General features: G+C 48.2%; 2 protein-coding genes and 1 pseudogene across 2 annotated transcripts in view; 1 reads left to right on the forward strand and 2 right to left on the reverse strand.

Annotated features, from left to right (window-relative positions):
• The window catches only part of Kif20a (kinesin family member 20A), a 464,558-nt gene that overhangs the window by 71,404 nt on the left and 367,846 nt on the right, over window positions 1–25,308 (reverse strand). The gene's annotated exons all lie outside the window — the stretch shown is intronic.
• Window positions 4,568–5,939, forward strand: LOC142847855 (heterogeneous nuclear ribonucleoprotein C-like; annotated as a pseudogene).
• Window positions 18,282–24,253, reverse strand: Wnt8a (Wnt family member 8A). The gene is made up of 6 exons (XM_075969025.1): window positions 24,174–24,253; window positions 24,057–24,090; window positions 23,603–23,741; window positions 21,609–21,734; window positions 20,796–20,938; window positions 18,282–18,925 (listed from the first exon to the last, which is right to left on the reverse strand). Exons 1-6 carry the CDS (start codon window positions 24,251–24,253, stop codon window positions 18,371–18,373), a joined length of 1,077 nt encoding a protein of 358 aa, XP_075825140.1. The 3' UTR covers window positions 18,282–18,370.

The following is a 25,308-nucleotide window of genomic DNA, read 5'->3' on the forward strand; positions in this document are numbered from 1 at the left end:
GAAGAAGAAGAAGAAGAAGAAGAAGAAGAAGAAGAAGAAGAAGAAGCTGACTCACCAAGGAGGAGAAGAAGACTGGAAAAATCAAGTTGAGGGTTGAAATCAACAAAATAGAAACAAGGAAAACAATCCAAAGAATCAATGAAGGAAACAGGGCTAGTTCTTTGAGTAAAATCAACAAAATTGACAAACCCCTATCCAAACTAGTTAAAAGGAAGAGAGAGAACACACAAAATAACAAGATCAGAAATGAAAACGGAGCCATAACAACAGACACTGAGGAAATTCAGAGAATCATTGGGTCTTGTTAAAAAGCTTATGTGTGACAAAGTTGGAAAATGTAAAAGAGATGGACTTGTTTTTAGATAAAATCCAAATACCCAAATTAAATCAAGACCAGGTGAGCAGCACACAATGCCTGTCTGCACTCTATGTGCTACCATACAGTTTGTGAGCTACGAGCAAGGGGCTAGAGGTTAAAATACACAAACACACAGACAGAGAGACAGAGACATGGACCTCTAGTCACTGGTAAGAAGCCCTTTAAACAACAGCACCCTGGAGGCTTAGCACCCAACAGTCAATTGGGCCAACAGATGAAAACCTTATCCTCTGATCCTCAAGGCCAAGGCAACCTCTTTTGGCTAGAGAAAGAAGAGCTGGAGAGATAGCTCAGTGGTTAAGAGCATTGGCTGCCCTTCCAAAGGTAACAAGTTCGATTCCTGGCAACGACATAATGCCTCACAACAATCTGCAATGAGGTCCTGTGCCCTATACTGACAACAGAAGGGAAAGGCAGGAGAGATAGCTCAGTGGTTAAGAGCATTGCTTGCTGAGTTCAATAAGGTGGGACCCAGGGACCCAGGGACCCAGGGACCCAGGGACCCAGGGACCCAGGGACCCAGGGACCCAGGGACCCAGGGACCCAGGGACCCAGGGACCCAGGGAAAGAGAATTTGCCACCAACTCTGACAACCTAGCTTTGGTCCCTGAGACCCACACAGTGGAAGGAGAGAGCCAGCTCCTGCAGGTTGTCCTATTTATTTCACGTACACCTCCTCCTCCAAAACACACAGTAAATAAGTAGTAGTGGCTTTAATCTTAGCCCTTGGAAGGCAGAGGCAGGCGGATCTCTGTGAGTTCGAGGCCAGCCTGGTCTACAAAGCAAGTTCCCAGGACAGCCAGGGCTACACAGAGAAACCCTCTCTTGAACTCCCCGCCCACCAAAAAAAAATCATAAAAATAAGTTGTGGGGTGGGGCAGAACGCTGTGGTTTGTTCCCGTTACCCCAGGGTTTGGGAGGCGGAGAAAGGACGGTTGTGAAGAGGAGGCCCGGCTGTCAAATATATTTTTAAGAAGTTTATACACAGCCGGGCGGTGGTGGCGCATGCCTTTAATCCCAGCACTCGGGAGGCAACGGCAGGTGGATCTGTGTGAGTTCGAGACCAGCCTGGTCTACAAGAGCTAGTTCCAGGACAGGCTCCAAAACCACAGAGAAACCCTGTCTCGAAAAACCAAAAAAAAAAAAAAAAAAAAATTTGTTTGTACCCAAAACTGCTGACCCTGCTCTTATGAGGTCAGCTCTTTGTCAAAACTATTTAGATTGAACTTTGACTCAGACATGACCCAGGTCTGTTCCATTTGTGACCTCAGTTGCTTCCCTTGGGTCTTACTTCCTTTGGTTCCTTCACCATATAATGCCTTTGAAAAGTTAATGCCATCAGGGACTTTCAGACCTACAGAGAAGCTGGTTTCTACAGTGGGTCCAGAGGGCAACTTCAGATGCAGACACGAGTGACTTCATCAAAGATAGGCCTGAAGAAGACCTCCGCACAGTCAGGCTCCGGTCCTGATAACTCGCCAGTTGATTGGCCTGCAAAGAGAGATGCCCAGAAGGGGGCTGGGTTCTCCCCCCCCCCCTCATCCAAATCAAAGACCGAAGACAGCGCCTTGATTGATGCCTTTTGTTCCCAGATAAAACTGGTTTTTATAGCCCACCCCCTGCTACTGCCATCCGCTCCCGGGGGAGTCGGGTCCCCAGGCGTCCTGGGCTGCAGCTGCTGTAGGCTGGAGAACCCTGCGGAGGAGAGAACAGTCTGCCCACAAATGCGCAGCTAACCCTGCCGGCAGCCCCAGCGCTAGACTCTATAAAATGCCATTTCCCTCACTTGCCTCCTCGGCACCTCAGGGCTGGGGTGGGGCCACGTCCTCGGGAGTGTGGCTTTTTTAAGGCTCTAAGTCCCCACCCCCTGTTTGCTTCTCAAGTCAATTGTGCTCAGTCAGACTAAGCATTTTCAACTCCCTGTGTGAGGACAGTTTGGGGGGGGGGGGGATTAGGGACAGCTTTGTGACAACAAACAGGAAAGACGTGTGAACAGCGAGAACTGAAAAATATAAATGATCAATGACAGGTCATTACTTTTTCTTCCAATCACCGGGAGGCTTGCTGCTTTTCCGGCTTTATGGCAGCGTCACTTAGATCACTTAGTGTTCTCCTAGCTCTGCTGGAGCTGGCTACTCTTCAGCAGAACCGTGGCGTGTAGGGGGCTAAACTGGTTTATATGAATAAGCACCTCAGGGCGGCAAGATGACTCGGGGTGAAGGCACTTGCGGCCAAACCTGATGACTGAGTTCCATTCTTGGGGCCCACACAGTGGAAGGAGAGAACCAAGGCTCTCAAACTGTCCTGACTTACACACACACACCACACACACACCACACACACCACACACATACATACCACACACACACACGCATGCACACAGAGACACAAACGCACATACACACAGACACACACACACATGCACACACACATACATACACATGCGTGCACACACACAGAGAGACACACACCACATTTTAAAGAGAAAAAAAACAGTAAACATCTTCGTGTTGGGGAGGGGCACTCAATAACTCTTGTCTTAATAAAAACTGTAAAGCCCTGCTCCTTCCAGGTGGCCTTTATGATGGGGCCAGAATGACAACCTTGCTGGACTTTAGTGCTTCTGGCCCTAGCCAGTTAAAGACCATTTCAAGGGGTCGTTAACATATCTATGTGGTTAGTGACTCCAGGTACCATAAAATGGTCAGAAAAGGAACAGCCTGCAGCACTGTCTACTGAGGTGGAAGCTTCAGAAACAAGCGTTTCCTTCTTGGTGGTGCTGGTCTTTGTGAGGTGGCAGTCACACCCCTCCCCCAACCAAAGGCTGGAAGCTGAGCCAGCTGTAGACTCCCCAGAAACTTTACAACCCTCAAGAGGAACACAGCACATGTCCTACATGAAGCCAAGATGTGGCCTTAGGTCACGATGGCCCATCAGTGAACTCACGTCACTGTGCAGCTGCGAGAAACCCGCCTCTTCTTATAGACTGGCCGTAGATCGCTGCACGTCCCGGCACCTCTCGTTTGCTCTGACATTTGCTGGGGTCCATCCTTTGCATTTTCTCTGTTCACCTGTTTCTGAGACAACATCTCAGGTATCCTGGCTCTGGTCCTTCGGTCTTAGCTGCCTGGATACTGGGACTGGGGCCTGAGCAACCACGTCCAGCTACAGTCGTTTCCTTTCCTTTTAACATTTATTGTTTATTTGGTGTGGGTGGGTGGGGGTGAATGTCCCGGTGCTGTAGAAGAAGCTTTGGGAATTAGTCCTCTCCTTTTATCATGTGGATTCTCGGAATTCTCAAGTTATCAGGCTTGGTAGCAAACACCCTAACCCACTGAGCCATCTCGCCAGCCCCATTTTCATTTTCTTGTTTGTTTATTTCACTTTTTTCTTTATTCTTTCCTTTTCTCCCTTCTCCTTTTTCTTTTTTTTTTAATTTTTTAAGTTTTGGTTTTTCGAGACAGGGTTTCTCCATGTAGCCCTGACTATCCTGTACTTATACTATAGACCAGGCTGGCCTCTAATTCAAGAGATCCGCCTGCCTCTGCCTCCAGAGTCCTGTGATTAAAGGCATATGCCACCACCACCCGGCCCTTTTTCCTTTTTGAGTCAGGGTCTCACGTATTCCAGGCCGGTCCCAGACTCACTGTGTAGCAGAAGATAACAATGAGTTCATGATTCTCCTCATCCAGGATGCTGGGATCATAGGCGCTCACCACCGCATCTAGGTTATGTGGTACTGGGTGTCAAGCCCAGGGAGGACTTCCTGCAGGCTATGTCACCATAGCAACATCCCAGTTCCACGGTTTCCTATGGCGCTTTTCTCCCCTTCTATAGCTTTATGTCTTTACCTTTTTTCCCCCGGTCTTGATCCCTTCATCTCTTTAGGTTGGCTGGAAATACACTTGACCTCCTCATAGTTGCTGCAAGACTCTGGAATCCGAAGCATTTCACAGGGCAGAGGAACCACAGTGTGCAGGGGCTAGGGGTGTAGCTTGGTTGGTGGAGAGTTTTCCTAGCAAGCATGAAGTCCTGGGTTTGGTGCAGTACCAGGTAGGCAGAGTTTTCCTGTGCCAGTAGCAGCTCCTAAGTAATCGCTCAGAAACTTAATATTAGTGGTAAAGGCTTGGACTACAGCTCAGGCTTGTTACTAGCTAATGCTTACATTTAAATTAACCCATGATTTTGTGGAGAGACAGAGAGCGAACGGTCGTGCGCTGCCCGCCCGCTGCAGCCTCGGTCTCGGCACGGACCTGCAGCAGGAGCGGCCGTCTCTTCCTCCTCCTTCCTCCCGTGAGATTTTTTTGATCTTCAGCTACATTTCAGCTTTGTGAGAAACCTTATCAACAAAGAAGACGGCTAGCAACGTTACCAACAAGACAGATCCCCAATCCATGAATTCCCGTGTATTCATTGGGAATCTCAATACTCTTGTGGTCAAGAAGTCTGATGTGGAGGCAATCTTTTCAAAGTATGGCAAAATTGTGGGTTGCTCTGTGCATAAGGGCTTTGCCTTTGTCCAATATGTTAATGAAAGGAATGCCCGGGCAGCTGTAGCTGGAGAGGATGGCAGAATGATTGCTGGCCAGGTTTTAGATATTAATCTGGCTGCAGAGCCAAAAGTGAACCGAGGGAAAGCAGGTGTGAAGCGATCTGCAGCGGAGATGTACGGGTCAGTACCAGAACACCCTTCTCCGTCCCCTCTACTCAGTTCCTCATTTGATTTGGACTATGACTTTCAACGGGATTATTATGACAGGATGTATAACTACCCAGCGCGTGTTCCTCCTCCTCCTCCTATTGCTCGAGCGGTGGTGCCTTCTAAACGCCAACGTGTTTCTGGAAACACCTCTCGGAGGGGCAAAAGTGGATTCAATTCAAAGAGTGGACAACGGGGCTCTTCTTCCAAATCCGGAAAATTGAAAGGTGATGACCTTCAGGCCATTAAGAAGGAGCTCACTCAGATAAAACAAAAAGTGGATTCTCTGCTGGAAAGCCTGGAAAAGATTGAAAAAGAACAAAGCAAACAAGCAGTAGAGATGAAGAATGAGAAGTCGGAGGAGGAGCAGAGCAGTGCCTCTGTGAAGAAAGACGAGACGAATGTCGAGATGGAGTCTGAGGCGGGCGCAGATGACTGCCGAGGAGGGCGACCTGCTGGATGACGACAATGAGGATCGAGGGGATGATCAGCTGGAGCTGATCAAGGACGATGAAAAAGCAGCTGAGGAAGGAGAGGATGACAGAGACAGCGCCAATGGGGAGGATGATTCCTAAGCACATAGCGGAGTTTAGAGATCTTATCCTGTTATTCATTTACCTAGACGCTTGTGAGAGATGGAAGTAACGCCAGGTCCTCTCCCCTAGTGTCTTCAGCACAGTCTCACTGTTTGCCCTCTCCCTCTCCTGTGTTCATTGATTCATAATTGCCTTGCGCCTAGTTCCATTCTCACATCCTTTGATGCTCCTTAGTAGTTTTGTTAAGTCTTACCCTGTAAGTTTTGCCTTTAATTTTGATACCTCTTTGACTTAACAATAAAAAGATGTATGGTTTTTAAAAAAATTAATTAATTAATTAATTAACCCATGTTTCTCATCTGTGCTCCGCCACGTAGCTTGGTACCTTTTCTCAGTGTGGCAGACTCATCTCGCTCCTCCTTGGATCTGCTGATGATTCCTGACTCTGCCGTCTTCCTCCCAGCATTCTCAGTTTGGTTCTCCTGCCTAACTTTATTCTGCTCAGCTATTGGCCAGCCAGCTTTTGTATTAAACCAGTCATAGCATACGACATATATTATTCACAAGTGTAAAGGAATATTCCACAGTGCCATGGAAAGCTGGGCATGGAGTCATACTTGGGAGGGAAAGGCAAAAAGACAAGCCGTTCAAGATTATCACCTCCTTGGTTACATGTTCAGCGTCAGGCCAACCTAGGAGTCATAAGATCCTGTTTTAAAATAATAAATTAAAAGCAGTGTCCTGATATGTTTCTAAGGGAACTCAAATTGAGTGGGGTCCTAGTGAGGATGACTGTTGCTGGGAAGAAACACCAAGACCAAAACAACTCGGGAGGGAAGAGTTTATCTCAGTTTACAGAGTCCATCAGTGAGGGAAGTCAAAGCAGGAACTCAAACAGAGCAGGAACCCGGAGGCAGGAGCTGATGTAGAGGCTATGGAGGAGTGCTGCTTATTGGCTTGCTCCTCATGGCTCGCTCAGCCTGCTTTCTTTTTTGTTTGTTGTTGTTGTTGTTTTGAGACAAAGCCTTACTATGTAGCCCTGGCTGTCCTGGAACTCACTTTGTAGACCAGGCTGGCCTTGAATTCACAGAGATTACCTGCCTCTGTATCCCAAGTTCTGGAATTAAAGGTGTGCGCTATGATACCAGGCTAGCCTGCTTTCTTATCGAACCCAGGACCACCAGCCCAGGGATGGCAGCACCCACAGTGGACTGGGCCCTCCATGGCAATCACTAATTAAGAAAATGCCTTATAGCTAGATCTTATGAAAACAGTTTCTCAGTTGAGGTTCCCTCCTTTCAGATTCTCTATTTTGTGTTAAGTCAACATAAAACTAGCCAACTTGTGCTGGTCAAGAACTGGGATTAGGGGCTGAAGAGGTGGCTCAGCAGTTAAGAGCAAGCACTGGCTGCTCTTTCAGAGAACCCATGTTTGATTCCTATATGGCATCTCATGACTGTCTGTAACTCTAGTCCCAGGGGATCCAATGCCCTCATCTGGCCTCAGTGGGCACCAGGCACCTATGTATTCCACAAATATATGCATACAAAACAACCATGCACATAAAATTTTGAAATTAAAAGAAAACAAACAAACAAAACCCAAATAGGCCTAGTGAGATGGCTCAGTGGGTTAAGAGCTTCTGCTCAAGCATTAGGGTCAGTCTGGACCCTCAGAACCAAGCCATATAAAAGCCATGGAGGCCTTTGTGTGACATTGTGCAAGTGAAGACCCCATCCAGAGAAGAGTTAGTGCCCCTGGCCTTCATCATAATTTCCCTTGACAGACAGATATAATTCACTAAATTCCTCTGACCTTTCACATTCGTTCATGTTCGCGCTGATACTTTTTGAGGCTTTATCTTTGCTACACTCAAACATGAGAGTCTGCCCGAGTGATTTAACTCCTTTGTCATGGGGATCCCGAAACAAAACAGACAATGGTCTCACTTATGTGTATAAAACTTTTTTGTTTTTGTTTTTGTTTTTGTTTTGTTTTGTTTTGTTTTTCTAGACAGGGTTTCTCTGTGGTTTTGGAGCCTGTCCTGGAACTAGCTCTTATAGACCAGGCTGGTCTCAAACTCACAGAGATCCGCCTGCCGGGCGGTGGTGGCACACGCCTTTAATCCCAGCACTCGGGAGGCAGAGGCAGGCGGATCTCTGTGAGTTCGAGACCAGCCTGGTCTACAGAGCTAGTTCCAGGACAGGCTCCAAAGCCACAGAGAAACCCTGTCTCGAAAAACCAAAAAAAAAAAAATTTTGTCTCTGTTTGCCAACCCTGGGGAATTAATGTCTCTCATGTCATTAGATAAACACACACATGTATGAAACTGACTAAAACCCAAGTGTCTGGGTACACCTGTGAGGGATTTTTCTTAATTCAATCATTTAAAGTGGAACGACCCACCTAAAATCTGGGCCCACTGCTGGTGGCAGCCTATATAAAGAACAGGGAAGAAGGAAGCTCTTGCTTTTTCCTGCTTGCTCTTGCTCTCCATCCACCAGTATTAGAGTCGACTTCTTCAGAGTGCTCATGGATCTGAAGATCAGCTGAGACATCCAGTCTTGCAGACTGATTAACAACTGGATTCTCAGAGTTGGGGAATTAATGTCTCTCATGTCATTAGATAAACACACACATGTATGAAACTGATCACAGCCTGGAAGCCACGCTAATAAATTTCCTTTATACATATATATTTTATATATATATATATAATCGGTCATGCTATGATTCATTCTGTCAGTTCTGTTCCTCTAGAGAGCCCTGACGAACAGTCCTCTCAGTGTGTGCTCTCATGGATTCTGAATTCTTGTCAGGTTTTCCCTTACCACACCACTGTCCCCAGCCTTGATGTAAGAAGAATCATATGCACAAAGGGGAAGCACAGTTTTAGCCTCTATCTAGCCTTCAGACTCTGCAGAGTACAGCGTCAAGCTGAGGACACAGGTGAGAGAGGGATGCCCTGGGAGTGTTGAGGACATGGATGGTGTCAGGGACCTAAAAGACCTCATGAAGCTCCCTGTCATGCTGACCCCGGATTAACCCATCATTTCCCAGCCCTTCCAGCTGTCTGGATTTCCAGGAGCCTCTTGTGTTAATCTATGGAATTGACCAACTGAGTTTGACCATGACTGGTTTTGTTTTGCAAAACAAAATTGGTACAGCAGGCCTCATGCTGACTGAGTGAATGGTGTCATCAACCCAGTTCAAGGGGTGCCACCAAAGGAAGGAAATGAAACTTCAATTTCCTCCTCTGCTAAATGATAGCTCATCTACTGATTATGGCTCTTCTGCTCAGGGCAGAGAATTTTATTGCTTCGTGCCACATGCCAACCTGGATTCAGAGAGAGAGAGAGAGAGAGAGAGAGAGAGAGAGAGAGAGAGAAAGTAATAAATTATTTCTCCCACTTTCCCCTCTAATGTCCTCCCCAACCCCACACCTGATTGACCAAGACTCAGTGGACAAGGCCTTTCTCTATTGTCAGCAGGGAAACAAAACCCTTTCTGCCCCCACAAACCTCATGATTTTACCTTTCCACTAAGAAGCAAGACTTTGTTTAAAAAGGAAAGCCCATAGGTAAACAGAAGGCAGCAAGTGCCTTTTTGTTTTTGGAGCTGGTTTGCAGTGAGCTGAGCCCTCCTCTTACTGCTTGGTTGGGCACTGCTTTTCCCAGGCAGATAGATGTTTGCTGCTTTGGTCCCCACAGAGTCTCTCATCCCTTAGAAGGCCTATCTCATGGCCTTGCTATGGGTGTAACTGTGCTTGCTTCCGAGCATTTGTTGAGAGTGTATAAATATATAGCTGCATGTATTTATTATTATCATTATGTTGTTTGTGTGCATGACTGGAGATAGAAGCCTGCCACAGTTTATGTAGAGGTCAAAGGACAACATGGAGTGGTTTTCTTTCCACTTTTATCTGAGTTCCAGATATCTCAAGCTCATCAATCAGGCTTGAGTGGCAAGTGCCTTTACCTGCTGAGCCCATGTACATACATGGGGCCCATGTATGTTTGTGTGTGTGTGATGTACATATGTGTTTGTAAGTATTCACATGAATGAGCATGAGTGTAGAAGGCCGAAAGTTAACATCAGGAGTCTTCCTCAGTTGCTCATGGCCTTATTTTTTTGAGACTGGGTCTCTCACTGAACTTGGAGCTTGCCAGTTGGGCTAGACTGGTCAGGAAGCTCAGGAGATTGCCTGGTTTCCCCTCCACAGGGCTGGGATTACAGATGTGTGCCACCCTGCCCAGGGCTGGGATTACAGATGTGTGCCACCCTGCCCAGGGCTGGGATTACAGATGTGTGCCAATGCCCAGGGCTGGGATTATAGATGGTGTGCCACCCTGCCCAGGGCTGGGATTACAGATGTGTGCCACCCTGCCCAGGGCTGGGATTGCAGATGTGTGCCACCCTGCCCAGGGCTGGGATTATAGATGGTGTGCCACCTTGCCCAGAGATCTGAGCTCAGATCCTTTGCCATAGAGCCATTACTGCAAGTTTGAGGCTAGTTGTAATCTATGGCCAGTTTCAGGCCAGCATATCTACATGGCAAAACTTTAAAAACAAACAAACAGAGATGAGCTAGGGATGTAGCTTGGTGGTAGGGCACCTGTCTTGTATGCACAAGGCCTTGGGCTGGATCCCTCAAACTACAAAATAGAACAAACAAGAATCCAGGACACTTTTCAGAGTCATGGATGAGCCATGATAATTGCACTTTTAACAAGAGCCCTAAACCAAGAAAGATTACTGTGTTTCCAGAGGCCACTGAAGTACAGTGGGATTTTGACTATGACATCATGGTCCTACCTCTGAGAGAGGTATGTGAGCTCTATTGTGGGTTTTTGTTTGTTTGTTTGTTTGTGGGTTTTGTTGTTTTGTTTTTTTGAGACAGGATTTTTCTGTGTAAGTAGCACTGGCTGGCCTTGAAGTCACTGAGATCCTCGTCTCTGCCTCCCAAATGCTGAGGTTAAAGGCGCGCTACCACCTCCCAGCTTGTTTGTGTTTTTGAGACAGGGTCTACGGCTGGAGAGATGGCTCAGTGGTTAAGAGCACTGACTGCTCTTCCAGAGGACCTAGGTTCAATTTCTAGCAACTAACAACATGGCACCTAACAACTGTCTGTAACTCTAAGATCTGATGCCCTCACACAGACAAATGCACATAAAATAAAGATTAATAAAATAGCTGAAAAAATATATATAGTCTCAGCTGTCAAGCCAGAGGCAGGTGAATCTCAGTGAGTTCAAGACTAGTCTGGTCTACACAGCGAGTTCCAGGACAGGTTCTGAAGCTACACAGAGAAACCCTGTCTCAAGAAAACAAACAAACAAACAAAAAAGACAGGGTCTCTTGTAGCTCTTGCTGGCCTAGAGCTTGCTCTGTAGCTGAGGGAAACCTTGAACTCTGGATCATCCTGACTCTACCCGGATCACAGCCAAGTTCCACCACACCTGGCTCTACCTGTTGTAGAGACATGAACACATTGCATAGGCAATAAAATAATGTGTAGTTCTCTCTGACTAATGGAACACAAGGTCAAGGAATAGGTGGCCCTTCAAGGAGTCTTCGGAGTTGGACAGGTACATGGGACAAAGGCACTCAGCTGGGATGCAGAAATAAAGTAGAAATTATATGTGCAAGGCAATATCGTAACCTGGCCTGGCTAGAGCTGCAAGAGCAAGCAATAAAATAGGGGAAGTAAGTTAAGAATAGCTGTGCTTGGAAAGGTGATGGGCTGGCAAGGAAGTAGGCTAAAGCGATCATATACAAACATATGTATGTGTGCACACACGTATAATTTATTATAATAAATCAATTATGGTACCCACATCTACAACCCCAGTCCTTGGAAGGCTGAGGCAGAAGAATTACCATAAATTCAAGGCCAACGTGGGCTATAAAATGAGTTCCAGGCCTCACTGGGCCCTAGGCTACAGAGAGAGATCCTGACAAGTTGAGGAACAACAACAGACCCGACAGTTACTGGATTAGTGCAAAACCCAGATACAGGGTGTAACCCAGAGTGGAGGTGAAGGTGATGGAGAGCAAAGCAGAGCCGGAGAACAAACCAAGGGAAGGCGACCAAATATGAGCAGCTGAGCAGAGCGTGGAGTCATGGGTGACTCCGAAGAGCCAGCTCAGCTGCTGGATTTTATTAGGCCTTTCATTGTGTTAGTTACTTTTCTGTGGTGTTGCTAAGACAAAACACAGCGACTTACAGAAGGATTTATATCGGTTTATGGTTCCTGATGGATGAGTCAACTGTTGTGGGGAAGAGTGGCGGCAAGTGGCACCCACTATGCCAGGAACTGGATTCTGAATGCTCACATCTTCTAGGGCAAGCAGGAAACAGAAAGAGTGAATAGGAAGGGGTGGAGGGTTTTGAATCTCAAAGTCTACCTATAGCAGCATTCTTCCTTCAGTGAGCCTGTAGCACTTAAATCTTACCAGACAGTACCACCAGCTTGGGACTAAATGTTCAAGTACTCAAGATTCAACGGCCAGCTGTGGCTCCCAGAACAGAGGACCCCTGAAGTGAATGTCACATCCTTGTCCCCATCCCACCTCCAGTTCCCAGCACATGAGGACCTTGGTGATTGGGGTTGATCTACTGGGCCAATTCCAGCTGATAACAGCTGGCAGTTAAACTCTCTGGCTGGGATGGACAACCTATTGGAGCTAATTAGTGAAAAACCTGCAGCGTTTGGGGCTATTCTGGAAGTAGGAGTAGTGGATGTCAGAACACAGGGCCTTAAAAGACAAGGCTGAACCCGCGGGTTCACGTGCAGATGGGCACATGTCTTACAAACACCTGCCACAGGGAGGGAAGGACTGGCATCCCCTCCCCCATGGTCTTTCAAGACAAGGTGTGCAGCTGGATACATAGGAGGTGCCTAACTGTCACCTCAGAGCTTGGGGGACTGAGACAGAACGATTTCTAGTTCAAGGCCAGCCTGGGGTGCTTAGCAAGGACTTGTCTCAAACAAACACAGGAGAACAATCAACAAACCCAAAATAGTTTGAGTGTAGTTTGCTGCTCTTCTTTCCTTAACTTTCTTTTCTTCTCCTCCTCTTCCTGCTCTTCTTCTTTCTGCTCCTCCTTCTTCTTCTTTCCCCAGACAAGGTTTCTCTGTGTAGCCCTGTTGACCTGGCAGTAGCTCTGTAAACCAGGCTGGCCTTGATCTGCCTGTGCCTCCTGAGAACACCTGGAAAGAAAGAAGTGTGTGTGGGGGGTGAAGAGGGGGGGAGGCAGGAAGAAAAACAGAAAGTAGAGAGCCAGTCTAGACGTAGCTTAGGTCAGCCTTGGACTCACTATGAAACTGAGAATAGCCGGGTGGTGGTGGCGCACGCCTTTAATCCCAGCACTTGGGAGGCAGAGACAGGCGGATCACTGTGAGTTCGAGGCCAGCCTGGTCTACAAGAGCTAGTTCCAGGACAGGAACCAAAAGCTATGGAGAAACCCTGTCTCAAAAAAAAAAAAAAAAAAAAAAAAAAAAAAGCCGGGCGATGGTGGCGCATGCCTTTAATCCCAGCACTCAGAGCTAGTTCCAGGACAGGCTCCAAAGCCGCAGAGAAACCCTGTTTTGAAAAACAAACAAAAAAACAAAAAAAAAAAAACAAAAAACAAAAAAAAAATAAAATTAAAAAAAAAAAGAAACTGAGAATAACCATAAGTTCATAACCTGGTCCTCTTGCTCCTGACTCCCAAGTGCCAGGATTACAGGTATGTGACACCACACCCAGCTGGGAATGGGTGCTATAGCAAGATTATTGACTGAATGTTTTAACATCAGAATCAGGTAACTATGATTTTTTTTTATTTCTCCGAGCCCTACGGAAATAATCTTTCCCTTTGACTATCTGGTTTTCACCATAATTCTGCCCGTAGGTACTTCTTAGACATCTGGTGCACCAACCACACGGCTTTTCGGCACCAACCACACTTCTCATCCATGTCCCCTATCTGTCCGAGCCCTCTGCTTCCCTTGGGATATTACACATTCCTTTTCCGTTGCTTCACCCTAAGAAGAGCAGCCTGGTTGGGATGACCAGAGCACCAGGCACGGAGATTGCTCAGGGGTCGGGGTCTATTCTCTCCCCTGCTATGCAGGGTTCTTTCTCCCTGCGGTAGGGACAGGAGTGGGAGGAGGGACTTCGAGGTCTGTCTCAACCCTTCGAGGTTGTCCTTGCTTTCATTTTATTTTTCTTCACCTTGGATCTTCTGTCGCCAATAGAATTCCAGGCAGTTTGTGCTGCGCAGCTAGGGATTCCCTTTTTCCCTTGGGAGCCTGTGCTCCTTTCCTCTGTCTTCTGAAATAAACACCCTCCCTTGACGTCCTCTCTTGAAACTTTGACCTCTAATGAAGTCCCGACGCTCAGTGGTTTTCTGGTTTTCTTTCCCCCCTCGGAGTGTCCCTTGGAGAACTAGAATTCTGCCGACCCAAGTCAGCAGGGGCCAGGCCGTCTGCTTTATCATTCTAAGGAAGGCTTTTGCAAATCAAAAGTTAAGGCTTTCTTTCAGGAGAAAGGCTGGGAACTCTACTGCTCTCACTTGGAGAAGAAAGAGGAAGAGGGCACCTCTCACTGCATATGAATGATCTTTACTCCACAACTGTCGGGGTGGCTAGAGTGTTGCTGGAGATTTGGGGCTCCCCACAGCGGAGTGACTGACTGCAAAGGGAAGAATTTGAATTTATGAGGTGACAGGTTTGAATTCAAATCCACCTCCCTGTTGTCATTCTTGGGTTGGGGTACTTGCCCGCTCTGAGCCGCTGTAAGAGGGAAATGAATGTAACTCTTAAACTTTGATGTGTTTTGGGTTATGGGGATTGAACCCAGGGCTGTGAGCACGCACAGCACGTACTCCACCCTTGAGTTATACCCTGAGCCCCAGTCATTCCAACAATTTAATTAGATGTTCTGAAGACTGGAGGAGAGAGTGTCTGCTAAACACTTGCCACTTGTCCCTTCCTATTGTGGTTCCTGAACCCTGAATGATCACCTAACTGCTAGCTGAGGCTACGTCTGTGGGAGCCTATGGCAGGCTCTGGAAAATGGCTTCAGGGTTTTCTTTAGGAGTCCCTAATTCTATCTACATCAGAGTTCAGATGGGAAGAAGGCGGAGGAGAAGGCAATGGAGAAAGAGCCTTATGGGGGCCCGTGGCTAGTATAAGTGTATTTTCTAGTCTGGACAGAAAACACAGGAGTCATTTCCCAGGTACAGTGATGAGGGTCTGGACTTGGTGAAATTCTGGCTCAGGAACAAGTTTCCCTCATCCAATCGATCCCCTTCTCAGCAGGTTCTCAAGACGTTGCACTGAACCTAGTCCACCTGCCTGCCTCCAATCCTGAACCTGTTGATCACGTGAGTTTTACCTTCGGCCACCTTAACGATAGCCGGTTTGTCAACGGTGAGCCTGCAGGGAAGGGGTTGGGGTTGTAACTGGTGGATCTGAATGAGGCTGGATGGGCCACAGTGACAGGAAGGTGATGGATGTGGAGAAATCTAAATTCCTTTAGTTTCTGGCGCTAAGGTTCACACTGGTCAGTGATGATTGATGGCTTTGGAGGCAAGATGGATGGGGGCGGGGCTCGGGAGAAGACATCAGCGGACTGTGAGCTGCAGGGGGTCGGGGTGCCCAGAATTATTTTTTTTGTGGCTTTTTTTTTGAGGGGGTGAAAACTCTTCTATTACCCCACAGAGACCACAAGGCAGCAGCGATAGTTTTGTTTCTGAATACCGCCCCATTATTTGGGTGTATGAATTTAACATGAGGGTCAGAAGGTTGGGGGTGGGATGTCAAGCTAGCAGGTGTCTTGGACCTTGGGATGGAAATTCTGTTAGGGATGCGGGGAGAAAAATCGAGTTTATTCATTTCCCTAACGGAATCACAACCTCCAATCAGGCGTCAGGCTGGGTACTTTGAGATCCGTGTTTATTGCAGGTCGACACTCGGGACCATGTAATTTTTGTGCCTTGGTTTTTACTTCCCAGGAAAATGACCTTTCCTTTGGCCGCCTACTCAGAGCCTCTAGTTTCTCCTCTCTCGCCGCCACCGTCACCACAGCCCCACGTTGGCCACACTGCCGTTCTCTGTCCTTACCGTTGTGTCTTTTTTACCCCTTGTTTTGAAGCGGGTCATGGAGGAAAGCGTGTCTATGGACTTCCTGTTGTGTCTGACCTCCCACACATGTGGGGTTTCAAACTAGAAGTGATGGAGGTCAGGCTGGACCAGACTCTAAAGGAACCATTGTGGTTTGTTTCTCTTGTGATGCCGATTTCCTTAGGGGCCATCTCACTCTCATCACCACAGACAATTTTAAAATGAACTGATCATTTGAGCTGGAGACTGTGTTCAGCAGTTAAGAATCTGCATTCTTCTTGCAGAGGACCTGAATTTAGTTCCCAGCACCCGCAGCGGGTGGCTCACAATCTCCTGTTAACCCCCACTCCCCCAGTTCCAAAGGAATCGGAAGTCTCCTGGCCTCTGCGGGCGCCTGCGTGCACGTGCACAAAGCAAAAATATTTATTGTAGGCAAGAAAGAAACAGAAGTATCCTGTTCTTAAATGCCTGGGAGCGCCGCCTGCTCCTGGGGATTGCCGCCCGCTCCCGGGGATCGCTTACTCACTTGTTAAACCTCCCTAAACCTCCCGCAGGGATCCGGACCAGTGTCATTCTGGCTGTGAAATTCAATTAGGAAGGAACCCAGAGGCTTGGGGAAGAGGCGGCAGCTCTTTAAGGGAATTCTACCCCTCCTCCAGAGGCGACCTTCTGAAGAAGTAAAAGTGTAACCAGGGGAAGAAGAATCCACAGCTTTCCTAGACTACCGCCCTGGGACCCGGGTCTTGGTGTACAGACACCCGAGGCAGTTGAGACAGTAAACACACTAGGATGTGGTCCAAGTTCAGAGGACTTCCTCACTCCCCAAAGTTGCCTAAATTCTACTTAAATAACACCCAAATCTGGTGCACTGTTTTCCTGTTACTTCCCTTTTTTGTTTGTATTTGTATTTATTTATTTTGGTTTTTGAGACAGCCTGGCCTCGTACTCCTTTTATAGCTGAACTTCTGGTCCTCTCGCCTCTCAAGTGCTGGGATTACTGTAGGCATGCACCGCCACACTCAGTTTTGACTTTACTTCCTGTCAAATATTGAAATCACTTGAGTGTTCCATTTTCTCCATAGCCTGGTGATCCCCGGTTTTCTAAAGGGCTTAGGAAAAGGTCCCAGCTGAGGCCCGAGGATGACTCAACCGGCTGAGAGCTGGCCTAGGAGCATATGCTGTCCTAAACTCGATCCCAACACCACATAAACCAGGTGTGATGGGGATAATTCCAGCACTCTGAAAGTGGAGGTAGGAGGTCAAGAGTTCATGGTCATCCTTGAGTTTTAGGAGAGGCCAGTCTGGATTGGAGAGACCCTGTCTAAAGACCGAAAAAGAGAAGTCCTAGGGCTGGGGAGACGGCTCAGTGGTTCAGAGCACCAACCACACCAGGCTCACACCTATAATCCCAGCACTCAGGAGGCAGAGGAAGGCAGATTTCTGTGAGTTCGAGGCCAGCCTGGTCTACAGCGTAAGTTCCAGGACAGCCAGAGCTACACACAGAGAAACTGTCTTCAAACAAAGCAACCAACAAAAAACAGCACCAACTGCTCTCGCAGAGGACCTGAGTTCACTTCCCAGCACCCACATGGTGGTTCCCAACCACCTGTAATTCCAGTCCTGCTGACTTCCACGGGCATGTGGCACACAGACATACATGCAGGTAAAACAGTCATACACACACATGAAAAGAAACAAATTTTTTTTTTACAACAAAAGTCCTGTCTCAATAAATCCTAGAAGCATTTATTACAAATGACATTGAGTTTCCAATTTGGGAAAATAACAGAGTCGAGATGTTCTATAGCTCTGGTGAAGTACTCTTCTTCTAGGATGTTGTCTGGTGAGTCCTGGTCACCTGCCCACTCATTGTCCTTTTGGCTCTCATCACGCTGGGTCCTGGTTTCCTTAAGGTTTAGCCAGGGGACCTGTTTCTAAGTGTATAAGCAGATGGAAACCCCCAGCACACTAAGCAGCTCACAGTCGGAGAAGCTGGTCCCCGCCCACGCCCCTCATCAAGGGCTTTCAATGGGTCAGAAGTGAGGAAGGGCGCTCCTTCCCAAGTCTGAACAAAACTCTGATCCTTTTAAATTAAATTTTTACTTTATTATTTTATATGCATAGATATTTTGCCTGCATGGATGTCTGTGCACATTTGTGCCTGCTGACCAACGAGACCAGAGAAGTACATTGGAGTCCCTGGAACTGGAAGTGAGTGCCTGGAAGTGAATTGAGTCCTCTGGAAGGTCAACCAATGAGCGCTTGTAACCACTGAGCCACCACCTCAACTCTGGAACTGTTTTCCTTTTGCTTCTCTTCCCTCCAACTCCCAGCAGCACAGCTGGACGGAACAAATTCTTTGAGGGTCCTTTGGATGTGCACTCCAAAGCAAACTCCTCTTTTAAGAAGCTGCATAAGTCCAGGAGTAAAGGCGCAGGAAAGAGGGGGGCGGGGCACAAGTCAGAGAAGCAGGTTCCGATTTGAGCTCTGTGAACAGGCTCTGTGATCTATGGCCGCTCTCATAAGACCAACCCTGTGGTGATGGATGTCTCAGTTGCTTTCCAGTCTGTGTCCGCTAGGCCAGAAGCTGTGTCCCCCACCTCCACTGTCGTCCAACTGAATGGCAAGTGAATTTGTGGTGGTGTTATCTAGCGCCCCCCTTTCCCTTACCCCGGGGCCGGCCACTACCAGCGGGACGTGTGCAGTAGTACCTGTTCACTATCCGCCTGCACTGGCCACACTTGACGGTGCAGCACCATTTAAAGTTGCAGTTACAGCTGCTCACGGCCTCTGTTTTCCTCTCTTCCACCTGCAGCCCGCACTCGGTGCACAAGCGCCCACAGCTGCGCTGCTCCCACCTGGACGCACCGCGGGCGTTCTGCAGGCACTCGCGTCCCTCTGTGCCATAGATGCCCAGGCTGGCATTGCGGGAGCAGTAGTCAGGAGAGTCCTCCAGGAAGACCAGCTCGGCCTCTGCGCTGGGAAGGAAGGTCTCTGTGGGAGCCCAGCGGCCCTCGGCTCGGTTGCCAGCCCTTAGCTGGCGCTTATCCAGCTCAATTTTCAGCGCGCGGTCATACTTGGCTTTTAGATAGTCTCCCATCTCCCTGAAATCGGCCAGCCGCAGCCAGCACGTCTGGATGCTACAGCTTCCTGAGATGCCATGACATTTGCAGGTCCTCTTCATGGAGGCCCTCACTGCCTTCAGAGAGAGGGGGGAGAGAGGGAGGGAAAGAGGGAGGGAGAGGGAGGAAGGGAGAGAAAAAGTGGGGAGGGAGAGAGGGAGGGAGGGGGAGGGGAAGAAGGAGAAAAGAGAGTGAATGAAGGAGTTGGGGGAAGAGAGAACACAAAGAATAACTCTTGGTAGAGAAGGCCAGCGGTTAGCAACCAAATGGAATATTCTAGAGAGGTGGTTTCTGACTCTGGAGACCTGTGGGGATTACTGGGGAGTCTCCTAAGCCCTTCCCAGATCTTTTCAAGGAGAACATTCAGGAGTTAAGGATCTGAATGCTTCCTCCGATGGAGATCTGGTCAAGTGCTGAGAATGTTACTGCAGCCAGGAACCTAGGCTCCTGGTCCTACCCCAGCACTTCTTCACTGCGTTCTTGGCCCCCTGAAGCAAATATTGGATAAGATTGGGGCTGATGATACAGCTCAAGGGTAGAGGGCTGGCTTAGCATATGTGGGGGCTACAGTTCAGTCTCTAGCACCTCAAAAAATAGAAATTATCCTGTCAAATTCAGGCAAAAAAGAAGAAAAATAGGAATTAAAAAAATAATAACGCCGGGGGGGGGGGGATGGTGGTGGCGGCGCACTCCTTTAATCCCAGCACTCGGGAGGCAGAGGCAGGTGGATCTCTGTGAGTTCAAGGCCAGCCTGGTCTACAAGAGCTAGTGCCAGGACAGGCTCCAAAGCTACACAGAGAAACCCTGTCTCGAAAAACTAAAAAGAAGCCTGGAGCTAGACTATTTGTGGTGACCTGTAGCCCTCCCCCGGGTCTCCCCCACACCCTCTTAGAGAGAAGGGGTCTGGATCTATTTGCTCTCCAGGCAGGGGTTGTAGCTGTCTCGAAAGTGCCTCTCCCTGTCCAGGGTGACCAGGACAAGCAGGTGAAAGCTCACAGGAAAATTTCAGTGTTTTTTGTTCTAAGTCCAACTTGCTTCCAGATTTGAGTTTATAACATACTCCACCAGAGACCTTGTTGAAGGACAGATTCTTCAGTCCCAACCTCTCAAATCCCAGATAGGCGTTAGGACAGTAATAGACCTCTGTTGATGTGGCCTGACGGCTGGCTCATGCCTGTAATCCTAGCACTCGGGAGGCTGAGACAGGAAGATTGCCGTGAGGTCAAGGACTATACAGTGAAGTACCAGGCAAGCCAGGGCTACCTAAAAAAAGAACCATTTTTGGAAAACACAAGCACACCAAAAAAGGTATTTAAATGTATCACATCTGGGTGGTGGTGGTGCATGCCTTTAATCTCAGCACTCAGGAGACAGAGGCAGGCGGATTGCTGTAATTTTGAGGCCAGCCTGATCTACAAGAGTTGGTTCCAGGGGCTGGAGAGATGGCTCAGTGGTTAAGAGCATTGCCTGCTCTTCCAAAGGTCCTGAGTTCAATTCCCGGCAACCACATGGTGGCTCACAACCATCTGTAATGAGATCTGGTGCCCTCTTCTGGCCTGCAGACATATACACAGGCAGAATATTGTGTGTGTGTGTGTGTGTGTGTATATATATATATATATATATATATATATATATATATAACAAATAAATAAATAAATATTTTTTTAAAAAAGTTGGTTCCAGGACAGGCTCCAAAACTACAGAGAAACCCTGTCTCGAAAACCAAAAACAAAACAAAAAAATAATTAATTAAATAAAATAAAATGGATTGCATGTTCGCAAGGCCTGACTCTTATCAACTTTAGTGTCTTAGACAAGCCGCTGTCTGGGACTTAACTGGCTTTGTCATCAGAAAACAGAGACAACTGCCTCAGTTCTTCCTGAATGGCACTGGGGTGAGCCAGCTCTTGGTGACCGTGAGGGGCTATTCAAAGCTGTACCCACCAGCCTGCCAGCCCTGTTGTTGTGAAGGTTCATCAGAGCTCTGGCATCCTTCCCTTTCTCCAGACTGTCCATGAAGAGTCTGGAGATTCTTTCCCCAAATTCCACATTGTCGCTGCAGCCTCCCCAGATCCAGCCATGGCCACCTACACACAAGGAAAGAAAGGGTTCTCAATACAATGCTCAGCTAGATCCCAGGGAAAGAGCGGCGTTCTGTTTAGTTGACAGCTGAACCATCCTCCAGAGCCCTGGGAGGATGTGCTAAAGCTGTGTGTATCTGAAGGTGAGATGGGGAAATGGAGGTATTTGGGAAGGATGGGTGGGGTCTGATTCCCAAGCCCAGTCTGGGCAGTAGTAAGTCCTCTGTGCCCACCAGAAATATGGATACATATGATGACTTGGATGGTCCCGGAAGTTACTCACACATTCTAGACCTCTGCACTTGTACAACGGTGTCAGAGTCCCCTCCACCCTCATTAGTGACAGGTCTGAGTCCTGTAGGGCTTTGTAAATAGTTGGGGAGCGTTGGTTGGTTGAAGAGAAGCTATTCTTGTACCAGGGCTGGTCTTCAACTCTCCCAGCCTTCTCAAGGCCCAATCTCCTTGTTTGTTTTTGTTGTTTGTTTGTTTTGTTTTTCAAGACAGAGTTTCTGTGTAGCTTTGGAGCCTGTCCTGGTACTACTAGCTCTTATAGACCAGGCTGGCCTCGAACTCACAGAGATTCACTTGCCTCTGCTTCCTGAGTGCTGGGATTAAAGGTGTGCGCCACCACTGCCAGGTCCCCGCCTCTTCCCGCCTCCATCAAAGGCCAACTTACCTGTTTTTCCGTTTTTTGACCCATCACAACCACAGTTTTCAAAGTCACCCATGCTGCAGTTCTTGGTGATGGTGTACATGACTCCAGCAGAGCGGATGGCGTGAAGGAAGGACGACTCTCTCGTGGCTTTGGAGAGAAGCACAGGTGAGGCCTTGGGAAGAAGGCTGGCTTTGTGTCCCTGCCCACCTCCCACCTGCAGGGATGGACACCCCACCCTGCGGATGGGAAGCAGAAACTCAGGGGATTCTGAAACTAAGGCTACTGGCCAGCTGTGGTTTCAGATCAGGACGCCGCTCTTCCGAGTCCAGCCTAGACCTCTGTCCACTAGAATATAGGCAGCGAGACCCCGCCCAGGTCTGGCGTAGGCAGTCCAGAAAGACCTTTTATTTCTGAACACAGGGCAGGGAGGCCGTGTGTGTGTGTGTGTGTGTGTGTGTGGTGTGTATTTATATAGTGTGTGGACACACACAGGTACATATGGACACACACCCTTTGCATGTATGTATGTATGCATGCGCACATGTCCATAAGTGTCTGTGTGTGTAGACAGAGCCAAGGTGAACATCAGGCATCTTCCTCTGTTAGAATGTCTTACTTTTACAGGATCTCTCACTGAATCTGGAGCTCACTCTCTGAGACAGGAGGATTACGGGTGTGTGTCCCACACCCAGGTCCGGACCAGGTCCTCAGGCTTGTGCCGCACTGAGCCATCCCCAGGCCCCGGAGGTCTTACCTTACAAACACTTCTTAGTCTACCTGCATGATCCATCTCCCCCAACTCTCCCCAACAACTCTATCGTTTCTACAAAAGGGTTCCCATACAAACTCCTGCAACTAACTGAAAGCATTTGTGCACGTGTGCACACACACATAAACACCCACACCCACACATATACCATGTAAACAACACACAACACAGAGACACATGCAGATAATACATATGTATCACAGACATAAACACACATATACACAAATCACACATACACGTCACACACACCACACATATACACACATACACATATCACATACACACACACCATACACCTCCACATCTCTCTCTCTCTTACACACACACAGACACCACACATACATCTCACACCACACACCCCTCCACATCTCACACACATCCACACCACACACACACATCCGCACACCCTCCACATCTCTCTCACTCACATGCACACACCCCTTCACATCTCTCTCTCACTCACACGCATGTCATACACACACACACACACACACACACATACACACACACACACCACAGCAGCCTGAGGCAAACTCATTCAGATCTTGCAGCTGCATTATCAGTAGGATGTTATGGTAATGGGGCAAATGCATCACCTTCGAGGGCTCCGTGGGTGCCTGTCTCCATTTCTTACTGCATTTCATGCAAATCAGAGCAAGGTGAGTATGAACAAGCACACAAGGTGAGCATGAACAAGCACACAAGGTGAGCATGAACAAGCACACAAGGTGAGCATGAACAAGCACACAAGGTGAGCATGAACAAGCACACAAGGTGAGTATGAACAAGCACACAAGGCCAATGTGCATGAAAACCTACAACAGCATTTGTAACAAGACCCTTCTGTTCGCTACATTTAACTCTCAGAACACTCAGAACACTCCGAGGGCCTGGAGATGGCTCAGCAGGTCAGGGCCCTAGATCCAAGCTTGATGACCTGAGTTCAATCCCAGACTCATGGTAGAAGTGGAGAACAAATTCCTGCAAGTTACACACACACACAAATACACACACACAAACACAAACACACACACACACCGCGGCATGCCCCCTAGTAAATAAATAAATGGTACGAAACTCCTTTTGAGCAGGTCCGACGCCCGTGCCCCCGACCTGGTGTTGACAGGGTCACCCTAGGAAGCAGTGTCTCAGCAGCCCCGGGCATTTTCACGTTCCATCATGCATACACATGCCATAGACCCACGTGTACAAGCCCGCCTTGCAGTGTGGCCCCGTGAAAACTTACCTCCCCTCAGCCGGTTGTGGGTGGAGAACTGGACAGCATGCTCGGGGCAGTTCCATCGCTCCCAGGCAAACTGGAACTTGCACTCTTCCATGCCAGTCTGAGCACCCAAGGCCACACTGGTGGCATAAGTCAGATAGGCCTGTGCCAGGGGAAAGGGCTGTGAGATTCCCTGGGCATGGGCCATGTGGGGTCGGGGAGAAGGCAGACTCAAATAAAAATTTCCCAGTAAAAAACCACACTGGGGCCTGGGGACATTGCTCAGGCAGAGTGCTTGCCTAGCATATACAAGGCCCTAGGTTCAACCCTGGGCACTACAAAACAACAACACAAAAACTAGGCGTTGCTAGGTTTCTCCATAAGAGGGTCTAAAACTGCCCCTCCCCTTCTCTTTCCCCAGAAGAGTCTAGCAGGGACCCCAGAGGATAAAATCAGCAGGGACGGAAAGACATCCTACCTTAGGACCTGTTACCAGGAAATTGCTCACTGACCTACCAAAAAGAAAAACCGAGGTGAACAGGGATGATGACAGGCCGGGCGTCCTTGGGGAATGAGGGCTGGGGAAAGGACTCACCACGCAGAGGCACCGAAGGTGGTACAGCACATGCCCGCAGCCACCCACAGCATAAGCAAGTGGCCCATGGCTCTGTCCATCCCAGGGGACCAGGGCCAGCTCAGGACAGGGGCAGAGAACTGAGACGGCAGAGCCGGTCTCAGTATTTATGTGAGAAAATTCTCAATGGCCAAGAGGGAAAAATCAACAGCCCATCTCATTTGTTCCTCATTGGCAGAGCTGTGGGAGCCGCTGACCCAATGCGGAATCAGAGAGGAGGCTCTCAGCCCAAAGCCTTCAAGGAGGCCACGCCCTTCTCTCCCAGACTGAGAGGGGCAGAGCCGGTCTCCCACCTTTAGGGCCGGTTGCCTGGAGCAGCATAGGCCCCTCCCCCGACCTCAGCCACCCCTCCCTTGGAGCTGCAGGTCTTCATGTGTTAATGAGACTTCAGCCTTCACCCCGATTTCCTCCACAAGTTGTTGATAAACATAGAGGAACTTTTTGGGGACCCCCCCATGAGTGGGCACACTTTACTGTCTCTACCTCTTCCATTGGTGACTGCAGGGTGAGGAAACTGTGAGGCTCGGAGCAGAGGCAACAGAGACCAACTCGCAACTGTGCCCTCAACTACTTTTTATCAAAGTAAGTTCTGGTGTATTTCCTCCCTTTCTATTGCCTTCCCTTCTGGGTCTGAGGGTCAGATCTCCATCTTATTATTGCTTACATGGTGCACGAATAATAAAAACCCAGACACAGATATTGGGGTTCAACCTGAAGATCAGAGAAGCAAAGCAGCCAAGCCTCTAGAGAGTTCTTAAATCTTCAGACTGAAAGAGGGCGAGTTCCTGACTCATCCTGCCTTCTATTCCTCTCTAGTGCTGGGATTAAAGGTGTGCACCACCACCCCTCTATGGCTAACTAGTGTGTCACCACTGCCTGGCCTGTATGGCTGACTAGTGTGGCTGTTTTGCATTCTGGTCTTCAGGCAAGCTTTATTTATTAAAATACAAAAGAAGTATTACTACATTTCCCCTTTTTTTGTCTAAAATAAAAAAGAAAGCTAGATAACTAATATAAGGAAAACTATATACAATATATACAAACAATAAATACATCAACAATGTCTAGTCCATTTGCATTTGACAAATTCAGAGAA

Source organism: Microtus pennsylvanicus, chromosome 4 (genome assembly GCF_037038515.1).
Source record: "Microtus pennsylvanicus isolate mMicPen1 chromosome 4, mMicPen1.hap1, whole genome shotgun sequence".
Lineage (NCBI taxonomy): Eukaryota > Metazoa > Chordata > Mammalia > Rodentia > Cricetidae > Microtus > Microtus pennsylvanicus.

What these genes read in the sequence shown, in the direction of transcription:
- Wnt8a (XM_075969025.1), bottom strand. Translation starts at nt 24,253, where the DNA reads ATGGACAGAGCCATGGGCCACTTGCTTATGCTGTGGGTGGCTGCGGGC. An exon ending in TCCTGGTAACAGGTCCTAAG is followed by an intron (nt 23,742 to 24,056) that starts GTAGGATGTCTT and finishes CCCCTGGCACAG; the next exon opens with GCCTATCTGACTTATGCCAC. An exon ending in ACAACAGGGCTGGCAGGCTG is followed by an intron (nt 18,926 to 20,795) that starts GTGGGTACAGCT and finishes CTCTCTCTGAAG; the next exon opens with GCAGTGAGGGCCTCCATGAA.